The sequence below is a fragment of the Scleropages formosus genome, chromosome 8, assembly GCF_900964775.1.
Source record: "Scleropages formosus chromosome 8, fSclFor1.1, whole genome shotgun sequence".
Taxonomy (NCBI): Eukaryota; Metazoa; Chordata; class Actinopteri; order Osteoglossiformes; family Osteoglossidae; genus Scleropages; species Scleropages formosus.
Window position 1 is genome coordinate 19,667,533 of NC_041813.1, and position 16,478 is coordinate 19,684,010.

Consider the following 16,478-nt stretch of genomic DNA (forward strand, 5'->3'; position numbering starts at 1 on the left):
TCTGCAGTTTACAGACAGCTGGAGCCAGAAGTTTGTAACCCAGTTTGTAATTCAATTTAACTCTTAAGTGTCAATCCAATGTTAATGCAAACATCCCTTGATTTATGTGTGAGATCTTGGATATAGCAACAATAAATGGAAAATACTTTGACTTTTTACTTGAATATTCAACTTCAAGCTACAGTAAAACTAAACTGATTTTAAATGACTGGGGAAAAAATACTGTGTCCACAAATGTTTTCAGTGTGCAATTTTTGAACAATTAATTTGTTCATCATATTGATCGTTGGCAGTGTGGAGGTGAATTGAATTGAGGAGGCTCCATACTCCTAATCAATTTAGTTGCTCTCTGTGGCCATCAGTCAGCTTGGAAGGAACTTCTGTTTCTTCTACAGATAAATTTACAAAAAAACCGAAAAACTGTTTTGGTCAGGAATCGATATGTAATGCAAGATACGTAATACAAGAAGTCAGTATACATTTGTTACTGGTCCAGTTCTGATCATTTTCTCAATTACACCACAGCCTTTTTTAGTATGTGTAATTTATTAATGTCTAAGCTTAACTGGTAATATTAACTGGTAAACACTGAAGAGGCCTTCCCCCCCAACACCATAGATGTCATTATTTACACAGTACAATCAATTTAACAACGATTAAACATAATATAACAGGTAAGCCATTATGTAATTGTACCCTCAGAAACCTTAGTGACACTCAATGCATGACTTGTTAGTCTATAACCTTTTTTTTCTTTACCAGCATTGGCATTTTCGAATATCAGCCCTGCTTCTTCAACTTCAACAAACAAAAAAAAGCACAGAAAATGATCAAATTGCCTGTGTTTTTAACTGTGGGGCTCTTTTACAGCAGAATTAAAAGCATGCTTAAAAAGAGTGGAGCAGGACTGTCCTCGGATGCCCTTGGGGGGCCTCGGGTTAGCAACAGCGCTTCTTCTCCACATGGAGGATCTGGTTACACCGGGGACAGGAGTGGTACACATCCTTGAAGAACTTCAGGAAGAAGGGGAGCAAACAGCAACCCAACACAAGCCTGGAACAGGATGCATACTGTCAACGGGGTTCAAGACCAAAAGAGTTTGTCTTTGAGGCAAAGCACATCTCCTTACCCGCACAAGATAAAGAGGATGCATATAAGCCATGCATAGGTTCCCACTTTGTAGGTGACGTTAGTCATGACCTGCTGCTGGCAGGAGACGCAGGTCGTCAACCCCGGAGATCGGCCCAGCTCCGTCTCATAGCTCACAAATTTGTTTTTGGATCTCTGGTCTGCTTGGCCTGCAAGAGCAGCAGTGATAGACTTTGAAGACAAACACCGTAACAAAGTGCCATCCCTCCCTGACATCACGGCGGTTTACATACTGGTAGAAAACGTCTGAACTCTGTACTGGTTTCCCTCTGTCGACTGTGGCGGGTTGAAGGGAGTGTGCAGGTGGTAGACCTTGACGTCATCCCTTTTGTCGGCCACTGTGGAAACAGTCACGGTTTTCCTTTTGTGAGACCGCTTCGAGGCAAGCCACATCAAACCACGTCAGCATGTTGAGGGGGAACTAGAGGAGCATCTGACGTTCCGCATCTGACGTTCACCTTCAATTCGTGCACTAATGCAAAGGTTTTCCCTTTGAGGATCTTTTGCAACGTCACACATTGGTCTTCACGCTACAGGCTTTCTATATGCGTAAAGCATATAGAAACAGTGCCAGTGAGATGAATGTCCTATTCTACTCCAGTGAGAGAGGAGGATGTTGTGGTGGTCAAGGTGGCCATCTTACCTGGGATGATGTAGGGAGGCGGTGAAGATGGCGGGTCCTTTGCACTCATCGCCTTCCACTGACGGTTTCCTGCGGGGTAAATAGAACCAAAGGTAAGCTCTCCCGGCCTTAGGTTCTCCATCGGTTCATCATCTGTGTCATCGGAGTCTCAGCTGCCTTCTTGAGCTGTGGTGAGGAGGCATTCTAGATGTTTCCAGAGCTGAAAACCCACGTAAGTAGACCTCAGCAGTGCATGCTGAAGAGAAGTGCATAAAGGGATGGCGATGCAAAACTAAGAGCTGGTGCTCAGTTTAAACGAAACCATGAGCTGGTTCTGCTCCCAGCGCCTGCCATCTCCCGCCTCATCATTTATGAATTCGCTTGTTAAACAGAGTACTCTGATCCGGTAACCATGATGTATAAATCACTTGTATTCTGACCTGAGTTCAAAAGCAAGTTAAAGTCCCAAACCACGGGCCCCAAACAGTAATTTCCTTTCACGAATAATATTTGGTGTCTGTTATCGGCTCAGAATGGTTGTGCCGGACATCTGCGATGGCGTGGAACTCAACGCTGCGTTAGGGGAGACAATCAACCGCAGGCCTACTTTCCCTCAGAACTGTGATGTTTTTTTACACCGTGAAGTATCAGACCCCACTAATATGGAACATTTCAGACAGGTGCAGAAATAGTTTTAGCCTCTTATGCTTCTTTCCCATAATAGTTAAAGCAGAGAAACGCGTGAACTGCACGAACACGTTTAGAGGGTGTAGTTTCAATTCTCCTCCACTAGATGATGCACCAGTTGAGAATATCTTCTCACAACCCTATCTGAAGGAGAGCTGATCAGCCTTAAGATGTTTTTTTTTCCAGGAGCTTAGGGCGTAAGCAGTGTCGCAGAGCTGTATTTTCCGGTGCTGCACAGTTGATTGCGATAAGCTCAAAACCCGTGAGAACAGCAAGCTGCGATAGTGACGATTTAACCAACTCGGATTGTGTGTGACAGGACTCTTCCTGACCATTGGGGCCAATCGGAAGTTTAACATCCCTCTGTCAAGCGGTACATTGTCATTACATATCTGTCAAGCCTTCAGATAACTTAACTGAACATTTTAACAGTGAAAATTTGTTCAAGAACACTGTTTATGAATATGTAACATGACAAATAAAGCCATTTTCGAATAACTCTGATTGCAACAATTAAATCAAGGTTTATTTACTAAAACAACTAAAAAATAAGGTTTATTAATGGCTTTGTACTGCAATGGACTGACATCCCATCCAAGCCCAGCACCCTGTCCTTTGGAAAGAGGCTCTAGACTTAAACAACCCTGCGTTGGACAAGTGGCTTTTGAGATGGACTGAGGGGTCACAGAGTATTTTTTTATTGCAGTTTTCCCAGAATTTTTTTTCGCAACCTATTCTATTAAAAAGTAGATAATTGCTGTGTTGTTCAGCTTTTACTGATTTTGATGTTATAAAAGCAACTTCGGAGTTACAAACAAATTAACTGTTCATAACTGTATGCGAGTTATGAACAGATTTCCGATCCCATTTTTGCTCATAAGTTGAGGAGCCTGTGTATGTATGTGTAGATATGTTATATGTATTGTATACATATGGAAAATTCAGTTAATAGTGCAGGGGGCGCAGTGGTGCAGCAGGTTTGACCGGGTCCTGCTCTCTGGTGGGTCTGGGGTTCGAGTCCTGCTTAGGATGCCTTGCGATGGACTGGCGCCCCGTCCTGGGTGTGTCCGCCCCCGCTTCCAGCCTTACGCCCTGTGTTGCCAGGCTAGGTTCCAGTTTGCCGCGACCCTGCTTGGGACAAGCAGTTTCACACAGTGTGTGAGTTGATAGTGCTTCTCTCTTTCCTCGTGGTATTTAAAAAAAAAAATTTAATTTTCCAGCAGGGTCACCAAGAGGCAGATCAGTTTCTTGCCTGCTATTAAAAAGCAATTTACCACTAAATATGCTGTCAACAGCCAGAGATTTGTCCACGGCACCTCTGGACACCTGTCCTGCCTTTGGAAATATTAAAACGTTTTCACGGTCCGGGAAATGTCACATTTCACCCAGCTTATGGATCTGTGAACAAAACAAAAAAAAAAAAAGAATAGAAACAAATAAAAATCTGAATATTTGTCAGAGTTTCCCTATCGAACACCATGTTTGGACATGGAATTTCATTCTCACCCACCGCAGTGAACCACACCCATGCTGTCACAATTTTGTCCTTCAGGTGATCTGTTTATTTTTCGCACTGTCGTCCTGTCCACACGACTGTCTGACAGCACACGTCTGCCTACTGACATCCGTTTCTTTCGTCCCTCAGGTCGGACTTTATAGAGCCGCCAAAGCAACACTGACTAATCAACCGCTTGTAAGAGGTGGTGTCTCCTCAGGTCCCAAATGAATGGTGTGAGGCAGCAGAGGGACGCATACTTGTGCTCACTGAGCTCCGGGGCCCCGTGTACTGCGCGACAGGGAGACTCCCATAGGTGGGGTGGGAATGTGGCCTCACCGCATTCCTCCCTGCCCCCGTCACGCTCCCGGCATCACATGCAAGGTTCCGGCCCCTCCCTTCATTAAGGAGTAGGACAGGCTGCCGTGTTGGGGCACTGGTACACTGCTTCAACCAACTTTCTTTCATGGCTTACATGGGTTTTCATCACAGTAAAATGAGCAGCAAATGGCAGCATGTGACAATGATCGTGCCCCTTGAAACCCACCAGGGTATTCCAGACCATCTCCTGGATAGACGTGGGTCCTCAAAGGGACAGATACCTGTATGCCACCTAAAGGTCGTCAGATCGTCTGTACGGCAAGACTGTTTCCCACCTTTTTTTTTACAGCAAAAAGTATTTTGAAAAAACAACTAAAATGAAGTATAGTAAAAATTAAAAACTGTCTAGTGTCAATATTTATAATATCTGTTTATAACATAGTATGAATAATAATATAGTTTGAATATTCAGTGTTTACAGTATAGAGAACAGAACAGGACTAATATTTGCAGTATTTACTTATTGTGTGAATAAATATGCTATATCACTAATAGGTATAGTATTTGTTTATAATATAAATAAAATATAGTATGAGTACAGTATTTACTTACAGTGGCCTTACAAAGGTATTCAGGCCCCTTGAATGTTCGCACGGTTTTCTCGATTTCAAAAGATGACATACAAATGTTCTCCTAATCATTGTTTTTACTGAGATCTATTTCATGCTAACAGTCTATTTCAAAAACCAAAATGAATTATATGTCCACAAAAATAAAATCCAAAACACAAATGTGCTGCTTGTGTAAGTATTCAAACCCCATGCTCCAAACGCACAAGACACATTTTCCTCTTATCTGGACATAACTGAATAATTAGCCTCTACCATTGAGCAAGTAAAGGAAAGTCACTCTGTCACTCTTAAGTCACTCTTAAAAATCACTCTGTGTAGGCTGTGCACCCACTACAAAAATGAAGACTAAAACACAAACCACAGGAGTAAGAGATAAAGTTATCCCAACGCAGAAGTTGGGAAAACTTTACAAAAAATATCAAAGTGCTTGGATGTCCCAGTGGGCAGTATTGGATCCATCATCAGGAAGTGGAAAGTGTATCAATCACACCACCGTAAAGACAACTGTTGATACGACTAGTGTTTCGCACCTTTATAAAGAAGACTGTTCGTCACAACTTGGCGCCCAAGCAAAGAATAAACTGGAAAGGTAAGCGAGAAAAACACTGAAAGAACTACAGAAGTCAGTTGCTGAAACTGAGGTATATGTGCATGAGTCCACAAAATCAAGATCTACCCATAAAAATGGTCTGTTTAAGAGTGTTGTAAGAAAGAAACCATTATTCAAGAATATCCACAAAAAGGCATGAATAATTGTTTCAGTGTGGTGCAAACCTAACACTGCCCATGCCTGAAGAAAACCAGCCCTGTAGTGAAGTGTGGTGGTGACAGTAGAATGCTGTGGGGATGCTTTTCGTGTACAGGGGCTGGGAATCTTGTCAAGGCTGATGGAAGGATGGATGGAACTAAATTCAGCGAAATACTGGAAGAGAACCTGTTCCGGTCGGCTCAGAAACTGAGGCCTGGGAGAAGTTTCACCTTCCGGCAAGAAAACGATCCCAAGGAGAAGACCAAGGGAGCACTAGAGTACCTCAAAAACAGAAAAGTGAATGTCCTGCAATGGCCTGATCACAGCCTCATTGAGAATCTTTGGTACATTTTAAAAATTGACGTCCTGAAGCGCCTTCCAACTGACCTGAATGATCTCCAAAAAATCTGTCTGGAACAATGGAACAAAATCACTCCTGAGCAGTGTGCAAAGCTGGTTCAGATTTACCACAAAACACTTAAGGTTGTTACTGTGAAAAAGACAGGCTATAAAACTATTTCTAAATTTCTACTAAATATGAATTTGTGCGTGCTGAATACATATGCAAGCAGCATTTTTCTAGTTTTTTTTCTTTCTTCAATCTTTTGACAAATTGTTTACTTGGGATTTGAAAATAAACCATTGGAACCCTTAAGTTTACAATAAAAATACTTATTGAAAAAATATCTATATGTATCTTAAAATCCATAAAACTGTGCCAAGTTTCAGGGGGCGTGAATACTTTTGCAAGGGCAGTGTATTATTTAACTAAAAACAAAATAATATTAAAATTTACAGCATACATTGATCCTATAGCACAAAGTACACACACACACACACACACACACACACACACACACACTCTGAACAGCTTGTCCCATACAGGCTCACAGGGGACGGGAGCCTAACCCGACAACACAGGGCGTAAGGCCGGAGGGGAAGGGGACACACCCAGGATGGGACGCCAGTCCATTGCAAGGCACCCCAAGCGGGATACGAACCTCAGACCCACCAGAGAGCAGGACCCGGTCCAACCCACTGCGCCACCATGTCCCCCCAGCACAAAGCCGTATATTATAAATATTTACAGTACTTATTTACTTGCAGTGTAGTGTAAGTTAAGCACACACTATACTGTATAAGCAACCAATTAAAGGTCTCCCTCTTCTGGGATACATTCATGAAATAATAAATAATTTTTGATGCGGTTTTGTTAAGGGTTGCGCAGTTCATTATTTTCCAGTGTTTCCTTTCCAACAACGTGCGCAGCAGCCTTTGTGTTTTTTATCTTTGGTAAAAATTATGAAATGATTCATGTTTCTGTAGGCAAGGAAAAGAAGGAATAAAGAGTATAATATATTTAAAACGTGGTGTTGGCTAGTGTTTTCCCAAATAGGTTTTCATATCTGCTATTACATTAATTGGTGTTAATTAACAGATGAACACAAAGAAATTATTAACACACACTCTTATTACACTATAGACACTACCCATCTCATGGATTTTGACGAAGAGTACAATAAACCTCAAAAAACAAGCCCTGGCACTGGGATGGGTGGTCGGACCCTGGGTTCGGTAAGCCAGGTGGTATGTGTGAAAGGTCAGAACAGGGTGTGACTGGATGTCCTCAATCATCGCAGTGTGTATCAAACCAGCACCACCACACACTGGTATGAGGAAATTTCCTAAAGCTCACTCACGAGCATGTTTAACAGAGACATATTAACTTATAAGCGTAAAAACTGCCTTAAGTCCTTTTGTAGGTTCTTTGGCAGGATTGTATCAGTGTATTTTACGAAGCTCTCGTATCATATTCAAAATATGACACCAAGGCTCCTTACATGGAGTTGAGGCACCAACTCCAGATGTTGGAAACCAACAAGAGTGGCAAACTATATATACTGTTTCTACCATTTGTTGGTACTCCAAGGTATATATACATATACATTTTTAATTGTTATATTTTTGCATATACAAATTCATTATTTGTTTATAAATCATATAATATGCTGTCATTTATACACACCCACTGTCTGAAGCCACTTGTCCTAAACTGGGTTGCGGCGAGCCGGAGCCTAACCCGGCAACACAGGGCGCAGGGCTGGAGGGGCTGGGGACACACCCAGGACGGGACACCAGTCTGTCACAAGGCACCCCAAGCAGGACTTGAACCTCAGACCCATCAGAGAGTAGGCACAAGCCAAACCTGCTGCGCCACCATGCCCCCTTATTTATATATAATACATGTATATATAATTATGAAACTCTCACCTTTTCTCGGTTTTGTATTTCAATCAGATTTTAATATAGTTTAATAAGCATTTTTTTTTACAGATCAAGAGGTGTAATTTACTGAAAAGAAGCAGGCCAATTATCTACTTGGATTTTTACTGCAAATTTTGAAAGCGCTGAGTCAAATAATGTGTCGCAGGATGAATATCGTACACACGTCGTACACGCATTAAAGAGGTAATAACAACCAGAGAGTCCTACCTGGTGTTCCTCCTCGGTCTGGACAACTGCTGTGTCAATAAGGGCTCCTGACGCTCACCTGGTTTTAAAATGTCCCTACCCCCTTGTTCAGCTTGCCATCCTATGAATATGCATGAGTGAAATCACAAGGCAGCTGATTCTTCTAAGATCAAGAGTTTACACAGGTCTTCAGTCTCTGAAGAACCTGTTTTGTTTTTCTAATTTTATTCCTTAAAAAACAATGCCATGTCATATGACCAGCTGTGCTGGAATGTGAACGGATCTGTTCGCGGCAGCAACACAAAGAGAACCTGACCGTTTTCGTCCTGGAACCTGACATAACACACTAGTATGGGCAGCTGGCTCTCTGAAGTCAACCTCTTTTTCCTGCACTCGTTGTGACTCTATATTTATCACCGCCAAGGATCCTAGATTCAGTTTGGTTGATAGGTCATCTGATTCACGTATTGATTGATTGATTGATTATTAGATCAATGTCCGGTGAATGCAGCAAATACTGGATGAAGCAGGAAAAAGGTGAATAATATTTAGATACAGACCAGCAGGTGGGAAAAGGAGTTTTACAGGGAATGGGTGGTCATGCTAATATGATTCCCACCGACACACACACACACACACACACACACACACACACACAAGCTTTTCTAGTTGTTTCCCTACCTTTGATCGTAAAATCTGTCTTCCGCTATGCCTGGAACAACTTGAAACATAGCAAAAGCAGAAAAGCTGTAATGACAGGTGACGTGACGGAGCGAGAATGCGCGCCCCACCTTGGGCTGGCGTCCAGGGCCTAGGCTTGAACAAAGAGTGGGAAAGATGAGGCCGACCCGGTTCTTCCAACACGACCGTAAGCGCTGCCTGGATTGTTGCATGTCCTGCGGAGCTGCATTCTGCAGCTGGAGCAAAAAGCCCCATCCGAACCTGTTCCAGGAGTCTCGCCAGCGGTGGTAGAACCCAACGCAGGGACAACACCCTGGTGGACCCCGCGTGGTGGCCGTGTGTGGCATGTGTTGAAATGGGGGGTGACGTTCTCGGAGTGTGTGGTGGTGGGTGGCGGAGTGTGGATATGGTGGGATACCACACCTTTAAATTTTGCCCCCATGGTGTGAAATCCATCAGATCTTTAAACTCATGATATGTGAATTCTTACACAATCTCCCATGACTGATCTCCACGATGCCAAAATTCTAAGTTTAGAAACCAGCATTTTTTGATGTAATGTCTTATGAAAATATGTTAAATGGCTATGACACTGTAGTGGTACAGTGAATAGTTCTGTTGCTTCCCAGAGTCTCTTGGCCCATGTGTTAGAATCCTGCTATCTGTATGTGGAGTTTGCTTGCTCTCCCCATCTTCTCGTGGGTTTCCTTCAGGTGCTCTGGTTTCCTGCCACAGTCCAAAGGCATGTGTTTCAGGTGAATTGGTGACTGAATTTTCTGTAGTGTGTGTGTGTGAGGGGGGTGTGGTGGTGCAGTGGGTTGGACTGGGTCCTGCTCTCCAGTGGGTCTAGGCTTCGAGTCCCGCTTGGGGTGCCTTGCGACGGACTGGCGTCCCGTCCTGGGTGTGTCCCCTCCCCCTCTGGCCTTACGCCCTGAGTTGCCGGATAGGCTTCGGTTTCCTGCGACCCCATATGGACAAGCGGTTCAGAAAATGTTTGTGTGTTTGTGTGTGTGTGTGTGTGAGAGATTGCCTTGAGATGGAGTGCTGTCACTTCCTGGGTGTACCTTGTCTCAGGCCCTATACCTTCAGGATTAGACTCTGGAGCACTGTGACCCTGCACTGGAAAAGTGGATATTGATAGTGGGTGGCATACTTGAAAGCTGAGATATTAAAAACGAAAAGGCCTCAACCTCTATTCACAGGATGGAGTAGTGTTGTTTATTCCTCTCCCAGCAACGAAATCCTGCAGTCCTTCCAAAACTGCAAAAATGCAGTGGGACGTACCTGTCTGCGTGCCCTGTTAACCACATGACTATAGCTGGGAATTCATTCTATAAACATCTGTAACAGCGCTTCTGTGAAGAAGAGAACTCAACTGGAGACAATGCGGGGAGGGTTAATTGCCCCGTTCATTTCCTAAAGTTGATCATTGCCCCATCTCAAGAATTAAAGGGTGCCTGAGAGGAAAGGAAAACATTGTAACTACTTATATTGAGGTCCTCCAGGATTATTTATAATGGTTTTCTGGAATTTGGAAATTAGACTCTTTTAAAGGGACTGAGTAACATGGGGGAGGGGTGCGGTGGCACAATGGGTTCGACCTGCACCTGCTCTCTGGTCAGTCTGGGGTTTGAGTCCTTCTTGGGGTGCCTTGTGACGGACTGCCACGGGGGTGCCCTGTGTTACCGGGTTAGGCTCCGGCTTGCCACGACCCCGCTCGGGACAAGCAGCTTCTGTGAGCGTGTGAGTGTGCGAAAGTAACAGAGTCTTTTCCTTCTATGGACAGAAGAGGGAGCTGTTCAGTTTTGATCGACATGGGGTGGTGGCTAGTGGTTGTGCTGAAGACGCCGTATTCCCCCAAAAACCACAGGAGTGAAAGTGGGGTCAAATGTGTCACAACCGCTGCGGCTTTGCTGCTTTTCCACCAGAGGTCAATTCCCATCACGCCGGGATCGGGTTGCTTCCGGAGCCACTACTCCAGCTCCTTTAGAGGGGTCAGAGGTCAAACATTCAAGTATCTGCAAAGTTCGTGTCTGAGTCTTTGCTCCAGAAGTAAATCCGCTCATGTTGGTATAAAACAACAGCACAGAGTGTGTCTAAGCTCCTGAGCGGCAATTTCCAGCTCCAGCAACATGCTGGACGGTGTCCACTGCTAAACGCCCTGGTGACCTTCTCTGCCTGGAAAATAGGGTGGAAAATCTGTTCCTTTTCATGTCGCTCGTGAGCTACAAAAGCAACCAAACTAAACACCTCACTATTTTAGGTTACAGTTGTCATTATATCTTACGAACATATTAATTTTTGTTTAGGTTCACAGGGTTGTTCAGAACCGGCATGAGTATCACACTTTTGTCACCTTTGGTCATTGTTATGAAAAGACAACATTCTACATTGCATACAAAAAGAGGAATAGGCAATAAAACATATGTAATCTGATACTTTAAAATACAGGTTTTAATATAAATTTTTGCAATTTCTACCAGAATCAATAAAGTATCTATCTATCTATCTATCTATCCGTCATGGTGAACAGAGGACACAGAGGAGGCTGGGCCCAAGTGCAGGATCGTTTATTCAGTACCAAAAGATTAGACGTGATCTCGTGGTCAAGGACGGGCGAATGGTCGGTCGATCGGCGAACTGAGCAGAGGCGAGGATAAGAAGTCGTGGTCAGCGGACAAGGCGGGCGATCGTTACCAAAGAGACGTGGAGCAGGACTGGGTAACAACGAGGAACAGGACTTGGGAAAAGCAAGGCGAGGTAGGTTTGAGAGCGCAAAGAGGATGGTTGTCTCAAATGAGATTCCGCAACTGGGAGGCGGTTGAGTGGTGGTTTTTATAACCAAGTGCTGCCATTGAAGCCAGGTGCTTCATCGGAGCCAGGTACTGTTGGTTGAGGTGCAGGGGTGGCCGTGACAGTATCTATGAAGTTCAGGCTATTGATTATTTTACACATCAGCACCCCAGTATGAGCAAGTTATTTTTGATACACATACAATTTCACATTATGCACACTTTTCAGCCACATCCGGCCACAGTGACCACTGTGACCCTGGTGTGTAAGGAGCCATAGTGCTCTGGAGTTTTTCAGAGAAAACGGACATGGGCAGCAGGGTGAACAGTGTCCATGAGTCTGTGGAGAGACACTTCCTTTTGAAGCATGACAGAAAGCGAAGCCATGAGGCACTGATGGCGTAGGACCTGATTACCAGTGTCTGCTAAATCCATCTACTAGGCCATACTCCCCAGTGCTTCCCTTGGAAATAGGGGTGCTCTGTGTCCAAGCTTTGGAGGTGGGAGGGGCCTGCAGTGCCGCACCCGCCCTCAAAGAGCTGTGGTAAATAAATTGTCCACCCACTCACTGCAGAGGAATCCTCTGCAGCACAACAACTCCGCAACATCATGGACAGCTCCAGCACAAAGGCAAATTTCCTCCTTTTCATGATCTTCTTCGATGCTTGCATCATCTTTGGGCAGAACGCCCTCCAGGGGGAGCAGAGGAAGCCCTTCTTCCAGAAGCTGAGGAGCCTGGAAGAGCAGGTGAGTGGAAAAGTGAGGTCTTGACCAGGTATCATCACAATTTAATCATTTACTGGGGTCAGATTTAAAGTGCTGTACAGTTTTGATTTCATTATGTTTCATTAAGCATGACCTCATGTTTAGTCCTACGTCTTCATGGGTTAGTTGGAAAAAAGGGACACAAGATAATGTGAAAGAATATCTGGAAAATGGGTTGCTGTATCACTCATACTGGCGCAATTTCATCTTTCACATTAACGTTTTTCCTTCTAAGAGACATTTCCATGCAATTTTTCATTTTCTTTGAATAAAAATCACTGTTGTAGATGCACTTGTATTCCAAACAAGGTGTTTTCTTCTCCAGTTCCGAAGGTTCCAAGAGGTTACACTCTCACGCCTCAATGCCATTGCGGCTAACTACAACATCTCCTACAACATAGACATGCGCTTCCAGGAGCTGACGGACCATTACCACAACATCTCCAGTGTTTTGAATGACTTCCAGGCCATCACAGGCAATGACTTGAACAGCCTGAAGTTCTGGACCAAGAGGCTGCAGAAGAAGACCAAGAAGTTGGAGTTGAAAGTGGAATCTCTGGAGAAGTCTGTGAATGATAATGGAAAGGTAATACGAAAAGAGGGCCAGGAACGCAGAGGCATTCTGTCCAACCTCACGCAAGAAATCCGGGGCCACGCAAGTCAGATTGGCTTGATATCAGCTGATAGGCAAGAGCTGCAGGAAGGGTTACAAGTGCTGCATGATTCCATCAGAAAGCAGGAGAACAAGATGTCCCAGCTGGAGAAGCAGGTGAGGAACCTGAGAAAGAGTGGCACGCCACCGTCCAAAGACTCTTCTAGCCCCGTTAGCGCTCTGGCCTCTGGTCACAGCTTGCTGTCTCCAGCCCCCCAGGGTGTGAAGGTTATTGGAACAGCAGAGGAGGCCAGAGAAACCCCAGTCAGCATGAAGCTCCAGCAGAAACATTTGAAAGGGAGAAGGACAAAGGAAGGCCTGGTAACAACCAGGACAACCCCAACTCCACTGGATGCCAGACCTGAGGCTGCATTCCACGTGGAACCAGAGATTCAGGACTTTCCTCAACTGCCTCTGAAACACAAGATCCCTCAAAAGCAGCACGTGCCAAAGAAGGCCAGCACAAGTATGCATTCCTCAATGGTCACCAACAAGCTCATTTTAAGACTATGATGGAGATCAGTATTAGTGAAGAAGTCACACTAGAAAACTTTCTTGTTGAAGAAGTTAGCAGGCTATGTTTTGGAAAGCTGCAGTTTATTTATGCAATAGACTAAGTTAAATATCAGTATTGAAAAGTATCTTTCGGCATCTGAACTAGGCTATACTCTATGTGTATACAAATTACGGTCCTGTTAACCACAAATGTGATGCCTGGAAAATTAATTATGATTCAGATTTCCAGTATAAAAACAGAAAGGACCAAAAAACAGACTTGAAATGTAATATTTTTTTTTTTAAATGCATAAACAGATCTTGGACAGTGAGAAAGTTTTGTCCTTTAGTAGCTGGAGTCGCTTCCAGGCTTCAGTTCCTGAACAAAGTAGGTCTTATGTAAACGCAGCCACTGATGGTAGATGCAAGAACCTTGGAAGCACGAAATTTGAAAGAAATTGAAGTGCATGCTTTTACATTTACATTTATTCATTTAGCAGACTCTTTTCTCCAAAGCGACATACATCTCAGAGTCAAGAGTCAAGAGAGGCTTTATTGTCATTTCAACAATTTACAACAGTTTACAGTGAAACAAAACAAAGTTCCTCCAGAACCATGGTGCTACATAAAACAAGGCAGTTAGCGACACAGACTACTATGTAAAGTGTACAATACAATGAGAGAAAAATACAATGTGTGAATTATATTAACAGAAGAAAAGACTTGGATGCAGACACATGATTCTAAAGGACAGTTAATTTGTCACTTTCCACTATATGAATATATGCATCACATGAGTTGCTGCATAAAGGTTTATCTATTATTCTACGAGAATTATTAAAAATAAACATATCACACAAGTTTCTGCATAAAGGTTTATCCATGGTTCAACAATTTCTAATCACAAAATTATTAAACGTAAACATTTACATGTTTATCATACTCTTAAGCAATCAATGGAGAACTGAGTCCAAAAGAGGTGAGTTTTGAGACCCCTCTTGAATGAAAAGAGAGATTCAGCAATTCTGAGTGAGAGTGGGTGGTCATTCTACAACATCGGACCCAGAACTAAAAACCTTAGTTTTTTTTTATTTTGTTTGTAGGACCACCAAGCAGCCAGAGGTGGAGATTTTCAGCTCTTTATAGCATTCTGTTTCATAAAAAAGTGTGCCATAGCTGTCGCATAGGAACTACAGGCAGAAGACACTGAAAATAACACTACAGGGAGAATAACCACATAATGATAGTTACTAGAGTGGGACATATAGTCTTGTACTTTCCACTTGGACTGAGAGAAAGAAGGACGCTGAAAAGGGGTCAATATCTTTGACAGGTAATTCATCCAAATATAAAGTGGAGATGAATTAATGGCTGGTCACATGCTTCTGCAAATATTAAGGAAGAGTTACCAGTGATTACCAGTTATGGATGTGTACTTCGGTTGAGTTTTCATAGACATCTTTTGGCATCAAGTGACTTACAATGAAAGGATATTTACACAGCTGGGTAACTTTACTGGAGCAATTTGGGGCAAGTACCTTGCTCAAGGGTACTACATTCAGATATGGGAATCAAACCTGCAACCTTTATGTCCAACAGTATTAGGTCTAACCACTATGCTACCAGCTGTCGCCAGTGGTAATGCTGGACCCTGTTGTACTGTTAAACAAGAAACCATACCTTGAGTTTTTCCAATAAAATACCTTGCTGTATAAATTGGTAAAATATTATACCTTTCGGGGGGGGTGCGGTGGTGCAGCAGGCTTGGCCAGGTCCTGCTCTCTGGTGGGTCTGGGGTTCAAGTCCCGCTTAGGGTGCCTTGTGATAGACTGGTGTCCCCTCCCCCTCCAGCCTTACGCCCTGTGTTGCTGGGTTAGGCTCCGGCTCGACGCAGCCCCTCTTGGGACAAGCGGCTTCAGCCACTGTGTGTGTGTAGTTCGGATTTGTGTGTCAGATAAGGTTGATTGATTTTCCCTAGTTTATTTAAAGAGTATTTAAGAAAGGACAGTGCTTGTCCGGAGTCTGACCGAATGGTTTGTTCTTCTTTTTCCTCCTCAGTCTGCAACGTGAAGTCCATGCTGCTGTTTCCCTTTGCATCTATCGAAAATTACGTCACCTTCAAGAAGAGCTTCCTGTCTGGCATCCATGAGCTGTCCATTTGCACGTGGCTGAGGGTGGATTCGGTCTACATGGGAACCCTGTTGTCCTATGCCACCGAGGAGAATGACAATAAGTTGGTCCTCTACGGCCGCAACTCAAGCCGCCAAGAGAGCATCGACTTTGTCATCGGTGACCCTGCATACCGCGAACTCCCCATCGGGGCTATGCTGGATGGTCGATGGCACCACCTTTGCATCATCTGGTCTTCCATCGAGGGCCGCTTCTGGCAGTATGTGGACCGCCGCCTTGCCTCGACAGGGTCTAAATTCCAGAAGGGTTATGAGATCCAGGCTGGGGGGTCACTGGTGCTGGGGCAGGAGCAGGATTCAGTGGGCGGGGGCTTCGATGAGGCAGAGGCTTTCGTGGGCAGGGTGGCTGGCTTTGCTGTGTGGGACAGGGCGCTAAGCCCAGGTGAGGTCTCGGGGATTGCCACGGGGCGGGGTCTTCCCAGGGGATCAGTTCTCACCCTGGATGATGTGGAGCAGCTGAGTGGCTCGGTGCAACTGGTGCATTGCGAATGCCTGGAACACTGCACTTAACCTGGAAAAGCACGAACTAAACGAACTGACCAGACCATGCACTTTCCAGAACATTCCTGAGTGAATATCCTTTACCATTCTGTGTCTAATATGTTGCCATGTGGAAAGCATTACATGTACAGTGTGGAAATAGCAGCTTAGTACAACCACTGATATTCAAGGTCTGTACCAGTTTACACTGCAAAAACCAAGAGCAGCTTATGTTCTTTTCATTCATATTAAGTATATGATCTTTTCATGCGTTTTGTTAAGTTTATCAACCTGCATG

The 16,478-nt window shown here is 44.1% G+C and overlaps 2 protein-coding genes across 5 annotated transcripts; one reads left to right on the forward strand and one right to left on the reverse strand.

The window, feature by feature from the left end:
• Positions 1 to 214: 214 nt before the first annotated feature.
• Positions 215 to 8,868, reverse strand: litafd (LITAF domain containing). Of its 4 annotated transcripts, none has more exons than XM_018756934.2 (6): positions 8,148 to 8,282; positions 3,733 to 3,856; positions 1,793 to 1,861; positions 1,383 to 1,487; positions 1,130 to 1,298; positions 215 to 1,053 (listed from the first exon to the last, which is right to left on the reverse strand). In XM_018756934.2, exons 3-6 carry the CDS (start codon positions 1,839 to 1,841, stop codon positions 939 to 941), a joined length of 438 nt encoding a protein of 145 aa, XP_018612450.1. In that variant the 5' UTR covers positions 1,842 to 1,861; positions 3,733 to 3,856; positions 8,148 to 8,282; the 3' UTR covers positions 215 to 938. The 4 variants fall into 4 exon arrangements, with proteins under 4 accessions (XP_018612450.1, XP_018612451.1, XP_018612452.1 ...); XM_018756935.1 differs by lacking the exon at positions 8,148 to 8,282 and adding an exon at positions 3,969 to 4,001; XM_018756936.1 differs by lacking the exons at positions 3,733 to 3,856; positions 8,148 to 8,282 and adding an exon at positions 8,808 to 8,868.
• Positions 8,869 to 12,208: 3,340 nt separating this feature from the next.
• ptx4 (pentraxin 4, long) lies at positions 12,209 to 16,210 on the forward strand. Its single transcript, XM_029254140.1, has 4 exons — positions 12,209 to 12,346; positions 12,690 to 13,206; positions 13,258 to 13,482; positions 15,570 to 16,210. Exons 1-4 carry the CDS (start codon positions 12,209 to 12,211, stop codon positions 16,208 to 16,210), a joined length of 1,521 nt encoding a protein of 506 aa, XP_029109973.1.
• The last annotated feature ends 268 nt before the right edge of the window (positions 16,211 to 16,478 follow it).

What these genes read in the sequence shown, in the direction of transcription:
- litafd (XM_018756936.1), bottom strand. Translation starts at nt 1,841, where the DNA reads ATGAGTGCAAAGGACCCGCCATCTTCACCGCCTCCCTACATCATCCCA. An exon ending in AGTTCAGACGTTTTCTACCA is followed by an intron (nt 1,299 to 1,382) that starts GTATGTAAACCG and finishes CTGCTCTTGCAG; the next exon opens with GCCAAGCAGACCAGAGATCC. An exon ending in ATCCTCTTTATCTTGTGCGG is followed by an intron (nt 1,054 to 1,129) that starts GTAAGGAGATGT and finishes ATCCTGTTCCAG; the next exon opens with GCTTGTGTTGGGTTGCTGTT.
- ptx4 (XM_029254140.1), top strand. Translation starts at nt 12,209, where the DNA reads ATGGACAGCTCCAGCACAAAGGCAAATTTCCTCCTTTTCATGATCTTC. An exon ending in TGAGGAGCCTGGAAGAGCAG is followed by an intron (nt 12,347 to 12,689) that starts GTGAGTGGAAAA and finishes TTTCTTCTCCAG; the next exon opens with TTCCGAAGGTTCCAAGAGGT. An exon ending in GCCAAAGAAGGCCAGCACAA is followed by an intron (nt 13,483 to 15,569) that starts GTATGCATTCCT and finishes TTTCCTCCTCAG; the next exon opens with TCTGCAACGTGAAGTCCATG.